General features: G+C 35.3%; 1 protein-coding gene across 3 annotated transcripts in view; it reads left to right on the forward strand.

Annotated features, from left to right (window-relative positions):
• Nucleotides 1-2310: 2310 nt before the first annotated feature.
• Nucleotides 2311-12472, forward strand: part of LOC111512431 (uncharacterized) — a 177889-nt gene continuing 167727 nt past the window's right edge. For 2 of the 3 annotated variants that reach the window (XM_074179969.1, XM_074179971.1), the window contains exons 1-2: nt 2311-2808; nt 11900-12409. In XM_074179969.1, the coding sequence (XP_074036070.1) occupies nt 12013-12409 (397 nt within the window). In that variant the 5' untranslated portion in view covers nt 2311-2808; nt 11900-12012. Of the gene's footprint in view, nt 2813-11899; nt 12410-12472 lie in introns of all 3 variants that reach the window. The other variant, XM_074179970.1, reaches the window with a different exon arrangement.

Below are 12472 nucleotides of genomic sequence, written 5' to 3' on the forward strand. Positions count from 1 at the left end.
GAGTATGAAATATCTAGTTTTCGAAAGAATTGTACACAATACTTTTCCGACGATCTACATGAAAGATATAGGTATGTCGGATTTTAATTTCGCATTACTGTATTATACCTACTTACAAATCATTTTTACAGGAAACCAATTCAATTGCCTGAAGAAGCATATAAGAAAGATATATCACCCAAAGAGAACAAATTTTATTGAACATTTAACAAAAATATTTGGGTAGATTTTGGTCTGATTTATGAAATATTAAAAAAATAATTATTGATGTAATATTTGAACAATTGTTCAATTCTAATGGAATACTATTATTTTCATTTATCAAACTTTGAATGGCTTGATTATGAGATTATGACATGACATGACATTGTACCACAGAATAGTGAACAATTGTTTACTATTCTGTGATTGTACCAAAGAAAACTGAACAAATTATATGTTTAGCTATCTATCTACTTAGTAAATCACATTGACACTAAAATGTTATGAATTCTGGAGAGTTTTGTCACAGCAGCTCACGTTATTGCCGGAAGTATTCAATTTCTTCCTTATGATTTCAGTTGTAGGAATCTCATTGCTTTTGTAACAGTCGTATATTTTTTCAATTATTTTATTAGATGCACATCTAAAGGTTTTGGTAATAACGTATCACATCGCGTCTTGCGTTCATTAGGTTTGTTTTGACTATTTTACATACAGTTGAAAAAGGAATTTCGGTCAAATATGATATTAGGTACTTGTGATAATTTGTTTCCCTCGAAATCAAACTTGAGATATAAATTCTTATATACATTGAAACATACTCTCTGTGTTTCAATATTCAAATGCATTCGAATCTTTTTCACTGGTATCTCTTTTTCACATTGGTCACCAGCGCTATTAGAATCACTACACTGGAAAAAGTCTGTGTTGTTATCAAACTCGTGCCGCTAACTTCAAATGTGCACAATATCGTTTACTTCAACTATACCTGAATTTTAACAAGTGTTTTTAACAAATAATTCAGCATTTTGTGATGCTTCCATTTTTTCAGTTTGTAGAATTCTTTATTGTATTCTTTCAGACATTGCCGGAACAATAGATAATTTACTCCTCAGTTTATTTGAGAATTTCGTGGGTTGAATATATATTTTCAGAATTCAACAAATGATGCGGTTTTTTATGTATCAATTGAGTGATCTGCCAAAGAACCACGGACAACGTGAATATCAAAGTAACTTTCAAAAATGTCTAACACATGCAGGGCCGTAGCGAAAAGAAATACCATATTGGCTGAATACTTATGCCCCTTAGGGTATGCGCAAACTAAAATAAATTTTGGTAATTATAAAAATAATAATGAGATTTTTTCTTCTTTGGACCAAGGTCCTTGGTCTTCCACCATATCCATCATATATAGAAATATTCAATACAAATGAAAGGAAACACTTAAATAATATTGTTTTCTACTATTTTTTTTCTATCTTCACGGCCCGAAATTTCCCAACTTTTCCATGTCGAAAAAACAGCGAAAAGTTGGGAATTTTGTAAAATTGTCACTTCAAAATTTGTGGACTGTTCAGGACTGTTCTCTTACTTGGGAGAAATTAAACTTTTTTCAAGTTTTCAAACAACTCAAAATTTCAAAGTATGGGATCTCCAAGTTATCCATGTTGGGAAATCCCAACCTTCTCCCGGTTCTTTCCCTCTTGTTATTACCTCTCCCTTTATTTTCTCTCATTTTTATTTTTCCAATTTTCATTCATTTTTGTACTATTATTTTTTTCTATCTTCACGGCCCACAATTTTACAACTTTTTCCAAGTCGAAAAAGCACGGGGGGAAGGCGCCTACCCATCCCCTCCATGGCGACGGCCCTAAACACGTGTGACTCATTTATAATGCGAAATAGCATTTGTGAAATCAACTCAATTACTGTATTCATTTGTCAAAAGTCATTAATTCAATAAACTAACTCATTTTGAAAACTAGTTCACAATATCTATACAACTACTATCTATCTACCTACAAGTTGCTGTCACTTTCTAACAGCTACTATATTTTTTATTGCAAGAAAAAATACAAGCTTTTTAACTTTAGGGTAACTACATTCAAAGCAACATGTGACAAATATGAAATAAGTAATCTACAAATAATCTTTGCTATCAGAAGTAACTGGAACATGTTTCCAGTATAAAAGCAGTATATATCAATTTGTGGTGGAGTAGATCCCGCCTTAAGTCCCGCCTTCTTCCGGAAAGTAAAGTTGCCTTTGAGTTGAAAATCCATTCCAACACTTCTAAAAACAATAGTCCACCTTATGTATTGGTTTTATATGAGTCTCTAAACCAGCCTCCTACGTCGCGCGTGCGTTCATATACCCTTCTTTGTTTGTCCTAAAGACCACTCGATTTGTACATCGCACTCTAACGTCAGTCGATTATCTGAAGTTTTACCACTCTACGCTCCTGAGAGCCGCGCTAGTCTTGAATTGACCGTCGCAAAACGCAGATTGATGTCGCGTGGTTGTTCGTGTGCGCAAAAAGGCCCAAGTAGCGCATGTCGTGCCCTTAAATTGCCGCGTGGTGCATTTGAATAAACCGCCAAGACGCTCTGTTGTTTTGCGTCAAAAATAAACTGGGATTCCTAATGAACAGTTTTTTACCGTAAACTACGTAAATACCAGTGATTCATCAATGAAATAACATGTGAAAGTCAGGTTGATGCACGATTTGTGTGAACCGGAAAGGTTTGAAATTTTTTAAGAAATTCATTGTGGAATCCACTACTTCTCAGAATTGGTGGGTGGCTTGGCATTGAGAAGCAAGATGTAGGTAAAGATTATGCAAAATCGTATGTTTTGATGACGATTTTCAAATATGCTAGTCATCATCAACTTCACATATTTATACGATGAAACTAGTTTCACCATTATTTTCTTTATTTCAAAAAACAATTGAAGATGAAACTAGTTTCCAACATATTTTAATCAATTTGTAATTGAACCTAGTCTGTACGTATTTGCATGTTAGCGAACTAATCCTAACCCTGGCCATCGCAACTTATTTTCTTTCAAATAAAAACCTGCTAAGTAGTTGAAAATTATTTGTTGCTGGTAGTTTAAAAATCTATGATTCTCATAAATCTATTATTGATTTTCAGTTTTGAATAGTTCCAACAGTTGCTATATATACCTACTTCCAATTATTCTCAAACCAAGTTTTTTGATACTTTTCTTTTCATCCTGAAAGTTATCTACACGTACATTAGGTAGGGATATTCTACAGAAATTGTGGGGAGTGATTCTCAAAGTTCCAATAACAGAAAACTTTGAATTGTTATACAATTCTTCCATCAATGGTTTTGGCAAAATAATGTTTTTCTAATTAAAATAAAATCTGCCAAGCAACATATAATATAAAAAATATAGGACATCTCCAAGTAGGACCTGGAGCAACAAATGAATCTGTTCCAATACAAAGCAAATGAAGGTAACCTCTGTAAAGTCAGAGCATCGTCTGGCTATATAATAATTAAACCATGTATTCAAACTCAAGCTTTTCAGTTCTTTCTAAAGTTGTGCTACTTCTGGTTCTATCTAGCGGTATGGGTGAAATCTGATGAACTTTCTTTACCGTGGAAGATTAATTATTTTTTTTCTACACCCGTACTCTAACAATACGTTAGAGTACGGGTGTACATAATCCGTTTCATAATGATATCCATTATGATACAGATTTTTCATAACGATACAGATTATCAACCAATAGAAACCCATAATTTTTCAATCAAGAATCCTGTTCCTTTGTTTGTCCTAGATTCTAACCTAAGTAACTAATTGCTTTATTTGTCAAAATCAGTTTTCATATTACCTACCTATATTATCAAAATGTCTTGAAAACAGCGATATAGAAGGAATACCATCGACTCCAATATTTTTAAAAGATCAGATTAATTACAGTTGTTATATTCAATATAAATATAATTAGAATCTTTATAGTTTTCATATATCCATGATAATACCATTAAGTTTGTGTTTTTTAAAAAAAATATGAGTTAATTACTGTAAATGTGTTCAATACAAATATAATATTTATAGTTTTTCATTATTTATCGGGTTTAGAAAAAATAGCGTATGCAACTCTCATGTAATGGTTATTAATACACTCGCATATACCATACAAAACTCGCCTTCGGCTCGTTTCGTATCCCGGTTAATGCTCGTGTCTTAATAACCATCATTACATGATCGTTGCATAATATACTATTATATAACCTTCTACATAAATACATTAATACAGGAAATTTCCCAAAAAATTAGTTTTCAGTTTTCGAACCTCTTAGCAATGGTAACTATCTAGGTTGATGTTTGTATGATACAGCTAAGAAAGTTTACAATTCAGTTGGTAATCTTGAAAAGGAAATAACTATTAATAAAACTGTTTTGGACGAAAACGTATATCCGGAACAGATTGTAGAAAGAGCTCTTGGTGAAATTGATATAAATATTGACTTGACTTGTTGAATAATGCGAATAAAGTAATACACCTCCAGAACAACCTGGTTCAGTGATAAAAGATTTGCCAATTCATCTTTCAATCATATCAATATCTCTTTTAATAGTTTCTATAGACGTTTTTCAATTAACATTTTTGCCCATTTCAAACATACATATAATTCGAAGAAAAAAACATATTTCAAAATTGTTTGGATTTTCGAACAATAAAAAAATTATAATGAGTAAAATAATAAAATATTTTCCAACGGGACCCCTCGTTCTTTGAAGCGTTTAGATGAGCGTAGTTCAATAAAATTTTTGAATTGATAGTTCCAACTAAAAACAAATATTTCATTTTTGGGAAAGAAAGTTTTATTATGAACACTGAATTATACACAAAACATTTTTTTACTCAGTTTGTGTTCCAAACATTCGTCATGAAATCAAATCAGATATCATTCACAGGGTTTCTACACAATATACTAACTGAAAATTCATTCATGAATTACGATTTTATTTTATTTTTTTTTGACTAACTTTAAACTTTTATTAATTCTTGATTTACTGATGTCATCGATGACATCGTAAATGACATTCATTCACCTATTTGATTAAATCCCAGCCAAAATTGTTCATAAAAATGTATTTGTTTCGAAAGAAATTTTCTTTCGTGTAATTCAATGATTAAATGAAAGTTGCTGTTTCAGGAAGGCTTTTTCTTCCAGATTTGTGTCTGAAAGTTACTGCTTTGCATGATCTACACATCTATGTATACAGTTACTTCTTTTAAAATTGGTTTCTTCCTTTCTTTGGAAGATTCCCACATTTTTTTTGTATCAAGATGGAGTAGTAGAAAGCCAAAAACTTTCCCAAAAATTAGTCACTCCCAGAAATAACACCCTTTTAAATTAAAAATATTTCATGTGATATGATAGATACTGTATTCATCAGTGATTAGTCCATGCCGTAACATGTGCGCGCAGCACTATTTGTGACGTTAATTCAAAAGTATAAATAATGAAAGTAGTGTCCTGAGAGATTTTCTTCTCGTCATTCCGAACCCAATATTCGTCCGATTATAAAGTAGTACGACTAGGACGTCAACCTGAACCACCAGTATAAAAATCTGACCCGAGTATTTCAAACCGAAGTAATTTTTTTCATTTTCAAAAAACAGTCATGCACTTACGTCACATTTGAATCGACAGTCTTTTGAATGGGAGGTCCGTTTTTCGATGAATATCTGACACGGTCGAGCAGGGCCGTAGTGAAAAGAAAAACCAGCGGGGGAGGGAATCCAAATTTTCCCAACCGCACCAGCAAAATTTCCCAACTTTCGAAGAAATGAAAGCCGAGGGATTAGTTACTCCTATAATATATTAATTTTTTTACATAGCTATCGAAGATTGGCTGAATGCTTATGCCTGTTAGGGTATGCACAAACAAAAATAAATTTTGGTGATTATAAAAATAATAATGGAAATTATTCTACTTTGGACCAAGGTCCTTGGTCTTTCACCATATCCACCATGTATAGAAATATTCAATACAAATGAAAGGAAACAACCCTTAAATAATATTGTGCTTATTGTTTTCTACTATTATTTTTTCTATCTTCACGGCCCGAAATTTCCCAACTTTTTCAAGTCGAAAAAACAGCGAAAAGTTGGGAATTTAAAAAAATTGGCACTTCAAAATTTGTGGACTGTTCAGGACTGTTTTCTTACTTGGAAAATTAAACATTTTTGAAGATTTCAAACAACTCAGAATTCTCTTCAAGTTATGCATGTTGAGAAATCCCAACCTTCTCCTGGTCCTTTTCCTTTTCTTATTACCTCTCCTTTTCTCTTCTCCGATTTCAATTTTTTAAATTTTTATCAATTTTTTTACTATTATTTTTTTCTATCTTCATGGCCCAAAATTTCTCAACTTTTCTCAACCTTTTCCCAAGTCGAAAAAGCAGGAGGGGAATGTTCCCCCACCCCCCCATGGTGACGGCCCTGCGCTCGAGTATTTATAACCTAATTTTTTTCACCATATAATCTGCAAAATCCAAAAGCTTCCCAGGACGCTCGTGTAAACCCCTATTTAGCATCGTGTGCTTCTCTATTGTATGATGAACTATCACAATAGAATAGTTCCAAATAAAGCGTGGAAAGTTATTTGGGTTATTATCTTTTATTCTATGGCAATGGCCACCAAACTCAAATTATGCCATGTAGTTGTAACTTTTTCATTAGAAGGCTCCTGTTGAAGAAATAGAGAATAGGCTAATACCTACACCGAATTTTTTGTAACAATATCGCATGCAACTGCCGATGATAAATGAATATTTTCAACAACTTTAATTCAGCCATGTGCGTGATAGATATGCAGACTTTTTGAAAAACTGATGCAGAATGTACTTGAATGTACGATGAAACCTGTGAGCATTGACGGGAAATAATACCTGTAGGTACACTCCTAAGGATATCTGGTCTTTGAAAATATGTTCATTTCGATATTGCTGCCACATTTACATGTGATAGATATCAACTCGAAATTTGAAATGGAACACCCCATTTAATATACCATGTTTAAATTCTGCTTCAGAATCGAAACAATTTTCGTGAAGCATGTCCTATACCTATCTCTCACCGTTCTTCAGAAATTGAAAATTTTTTCCTTTGAACGTTAAAGGTGTTCATACATTCCGAATCTTCACACTTGCTATGCTGAATTTGTCGTAGTCCAATATATACGAAGCTTCTTCAAAGTTTTTTTTTGACCAGTGTTTTTTTTCTGTGTATCATTTCAGCTTCCGACCACTTGAAGTTATTTTGTTTGGTCTAAACATGCTCCTTCATTCCCGAATCACGTTTCTCTTCGCTGGATGGTTTTCTTATGCTCGCCAATGCTAACGTTTGATTTCATCGATGTTGGACTTGCCGTTTTCTCATGATATATGTTGAACGCAATTCTTGAATCGTTGTCGGCATTTGGTGGATAGATGGTTCACCCGGATCTGTAGGTTCTAATTTTGTAGTACCCTCATTTTCTTGTGGTTAATGTTTTTTCCATTAGCGATTTTGAATAATCATTTTGTCGAATATCTTTCATAATGTGGGCCAATAGTTTTCCAGAAAGAATTCTTTTTTCTTTTTAAGAATAATAAAAGTATTCAAAATCAAGCATCAATAGATTGCTGATTAAAGTATTCTTTTGTAGTGTCATTGTTTAGATAGATAACTATAATCGTAGAAGTATTTTATGTAGAGATTAAATTCTCATCATTAATGGGTACATCAAGTGAACACATTCCTAGTTGTTGATGATGATCCATGTGATTGATGATGATCACATCCCATATATTGTGTCCTATATACTTGAATCATCGTCAAAATATTTTATTCATTTGAAAGACATATTGATGCCATTATGTATGGAATATAACATCGTTCAAATGTCCGCCACGGCTGTTCTTAGTGGAGCGCATACGAAACGTCGCAATTTCCATGACTCTGGCGCATAAATTTGGCTGAATTTGACCGATGCCATGAGATATGGACCACTGCAGTTTGTGATTCATTTGCATACACCTGCGACTTCAGAAAGCCCCACAAGAAAAAGTCTAGCAGGGTCGAACCGCACGAACTTTGTGGCCAATTCACATCACTTTCACGTAAGATGGCCTTCCCTTCAAATCGTTCGTACATACTATCCAATGTGACATGAGCTGTGTGGCACGTAGCGTCGATCCTGTTGAAACCTCTTGTCGTTGGTGTCGAAATCATCCAATTCAGGTCAAAAGAAGTTGGTAATCATCGACCTTTAGTGCTCGCCGATGACGCCGCCAGCCCAAAATCCACACCAAACAGTGACAGGATGCATTGGACGATCTAGGATCTTATGTGGATTGGAGCTTCCCGAATTCGACAATGTTGTTTGTTCACGTACCTATTCATCCAGAAATGGGCCTCATCGCCCAAAATCATTTTTGGACGAAAATTTGTGTCATTTGCCAACTGCTCCAGATCCCATTCAGCGAACACACGTCGTTGTCTATGGACGTTTACCTTCAGTTCCTGGGTCAGTTAAATTTTGTACGGGTACAGGCCCAACTCACTACGCAAAATTTGTCAAATTGTGGTCTGTGAGTTCTTGTGACTGCCTCGGATTCTCCAGCACTCTTTCACAGACAGCGGCGATGTTTTCGTCAGATCTCACGTTGGTCGATCGTTTACTGAACCAGTGGACCCACATTTATTCACCACATTGCAAATAGTCTTCTTGGTAGGACAATCATGGTGACCGTAAAATGGGCAAAGCGCGCGGTACATTGCCCTAACAGAACACCCATTTGATAAAACAATTTTATTAATTGCGCGTGTTGTTGAATGCTATATCCGTCCTTGGTGATTTAGCAAAACAGACTGAATAAATGACAACTGATTTGACAGATGCAGCTTCAAAAAGATGGTTGTTATCAATTGTCAAAGTTGGGAAGTCTCTGTTGAAGGACCATATATAATATGAATATTGTTATACTATACTATCAGCTCATAATTCGAAGCCTACAAATATGGAATTGGACATCAGGTACTTAAAGCAATATCCGAAAAGAATCTTTAAAGGAAATTATTAGGAAATAAAAATTAAGTGGATTCATTTTATGACATATAGTCGGATATTCTTCATTATTTATAATGAACTTTTTTTGGATTTTCTTTTAAAAACGTCTGTTATATAGTTGATTCACATCTCCCTTCGTTTATACAGGAGGTGCATGTAAAACTGATGATCCTTTGATTCCAGTAAACAATAAATTAGACAAAGGAGCATGAACTATTCATTATTTCGGATAAATAATTTGTATTATCCAGATATAATACATTGAATACTGGGATACGAAATACTGTCAATAGGATTTGTTATTTCATAGGTTGAATCAATCAGTTTTATAAAGATGTCTTTTTTGTAACAGGTTAGTGATGATCTTTTTTTGATCAGATGTTTTCTTCGCATGTTTTTTCGTATTGCTTCTTGACAGCGGCGCATAACTTCAAGATAATACTCCTTATTGACCATACGACTATGTGGCAAGAACTCCTACGCTACGGTAAAAGAAGAAAACAGTGAGCAGAACCTTGACATTCGATCGAACTTGGCGTGTTTTTTTTCTTTACTTCCTTAACATTTTCAACGGTTGTTCTCGACCTTCTGTGGAGAGCTTGTACCACTTTTTTTGTACCACTTTTTTTGAATCGGAGTACAATTTCTTGAGCTACTGTCAATATTAGAAGTGCTTTTGAGCTGTTGGTTCCATTTATCACACAAAATTGATTAGTTTTTTTCGATTTTAGAAAATCGCCGTACATGAAAAACACTTTTATGCCTCTCACCAATAAACTAAACATGCTGAACAGCTAAAACTGTGAACATATGTTTGAGACGGGTATACCAACATAAAAAAATACACCTTATTTTTTCAACAGTCCACATAAATTTTATGTATGCATATATTTCTTATTGTACAATATTTCTGCGAAATTTCAGTTTTATAAAGATTAACAGGTGGATTTTTACCACAGTAATTTATTAAATTTGAATTAAAGTAGGTTTCAGAACTCAACATTTTTGAAGAAAACATAATCCTGGCTGGTAGGTGGTTGTGGAATGAAACTTGTAGTATCAAACATTTCGTCTACTACTATACTGCGGCAGTATCAGACGAAACGTTTGCTACTACAAGTTCCATTCAAACACAGCCTACCAGCCGGGATTTTATTTTCTCTATTCTTGATTCCAACCATGAACTCCCATGTTATTGAGGAAAGTCCATGTTGATTAGGAAGTATTGGGTTTAGAGACTGATGAAAGAAATGGCGAATGCGCAAATTCCAGAATCAGTTCAACTCGGACTAAGTCTTTGGAAAAAACTGCAGCCACATGGGCACATTGCGTTTTTCTCCCATCTCATTTATGAAAACCATTCCAACAATCTTATTCCCTGCACTAATTTGTACAGGTCCCTTACTGGATATGTTATTTCATCTAAACACAAATTGTGTTATCCATAAATTGTTCACCTCCTGTATTCCCGTGCCTCTTATTTGCATACAATGTGACGAGCTGTCTCTATCACCATTTTATTCAGGTGTCCTCTCAATCGACAGTATACAGCGAGTAGACCTGTAATTGTTCTGAACCGGTCCCTTCATGAAGGTTTTTCTGTATGTTTTTCCCGAATATGATTTCCCAGTATTATGTACCTACTATCCAATCTGGTTCCGCAATCTGGTATCACACAGCTGGTTCTAGACTGATATATGTAGCTGAATGTTCTGGCACCCAGAACATAGTCAACCTTTTCCTGTCCGCCAGTTTTCTCAGTTCTTCACGGCCTTTCCCAAACCATATCGATGTCACCTTTGAATGTTTGTCAGTACAACCTGGCTGTCTACCTAAATATTGATTTGTTCATTTCGTTGATGCCCAAATTAATGTTCATTGCGCATTGCATTACCCTCAGCCTGGAAAGCTAATGTGTTCTTGACCGAGTGGGTAGGTTAGATTGGGTCAAAAGTGACCAAATAAACCCAGCTTCTTAACTAATCCGACTAGTTTATATAGTGAGTGATCTTTTAGGTCAGATGGTAAGAATGTACCTCTGTCAAACTCTGAAAACCTGATTTGGTCCGCAGCCGGGCAGGCACAAAATATATGCTATGCTGTTTCATCATTTTCCAAACAGAGGCGACACACATTGTCTTCCGAAAGTCCGAGTCTCTGCATATGATGATTCAGACAACAGTAACCTGTGAGGAGGCCCGTTAGATATCGCAGTATATCCCTACTATAGTCCAACTACAGTTTCAAGCTTCGAAGAGTGAATGAACACGTTGGAGTGAGCTCATCCTGGAAGATATTGCTAGAAGTCCTTGAATATTCTCGTTATCTGGGTGTTCAATGTTTGTTTGTCAAAACCAAGAACAATGCCAATGACAGGTTCTGGTCTGATGAAGCTGCTTGCAGCACCCTTCTTTGCAAGGAAGTCCGCAGCCTTATTGCCTTCCAGGCCAAGTGAGTAACTGAAATGCAGATTTTTCCCCGCATAGCAGATTCCAGGTCACACTACATGTTCGGTTTTTGACCCGTCGTTTGTGTCTAACATTCATTATGGTATCATGTGGCCCTTGAGCATGTTTGATGTTGGTTCCTCTAATTATTGCGAAATTTCTGTTCGTGTATTCAATGCAAATGTAGAGTGGTTTACATTGCTCCCGTTATCCCCAAACAGGAAAATCTATGTACCCTGTCTAATTTGTTGATAGCGGTCTTTTGTTTGGAATGCCTTGATATGATCATATTGAATTAGAAACTAACCACACTCAAAACGGTAAATGATTTCGTACGAAATTTTAGCTACAGTCTTTGGTTTCAGATACCTTCAGTCGGCACCTTAATATCCTGAAACCGTCTCGCTCCTCCGAAGGCTCAAGTGAGAATACAAATCAGTTTTTGGTGTAACACAAAATTCGAAACAGACATTAGGTGATGCATCTTCCAGTATCAGTCACCACTTGCAACGTTTCCGAAGAAGCGTGGCCAAAATCTACCATGTGTGAACCATCGTCTGGGTATCCGAACCCCGACTTCTACTGGTTCGAGCATAGAATCCACGAGATCCAGGCGGAACATGCAGGTGAACTTGTCAGAACAGGCAGTCCTTATATTTTGTGCTCTCCGTTGCCATCGCATTGGCGTTCGAATAAAACACTACCAGTGGCTTTCAAAGTGGTTGCCGTGGGGGATATCGGTGACGGAACGATCGTCACTATAAGAGCAGGAAACGATGAGAACTATTGTGCCGAGTTGAGAAATTGCACTGCTGTGATGAAAAACCAAGTGGCGAAGTTCAATGATTTGAGATTTGTCGGGAGGAGTGGAAGGGGTGAGTTGACAATATTTCTATTACAAAGTTTGGAGTATCGAAGATAATTGTTATTTTCAACTG

The sequence above is a fragment of the Leptinotarsa decemlineata genome, unplaced genomic scaffold (genome assembly GCF_025532065.1).
Source record: "Leptinotarsa decemlineata unplaced genomic scaffold, Ldec_3_MD MMD2_tig00026282_RagTag_RagTag, whole genome shotgun sequence".
In the NCBI taxonomy this organism is placed as follows: Eukaryota; Metazoa; Arthropoda; class Insecta; order Coleoptera; family Chrysomelidae; genus Leptinotarsa; species Leptinotarsa decemlineata.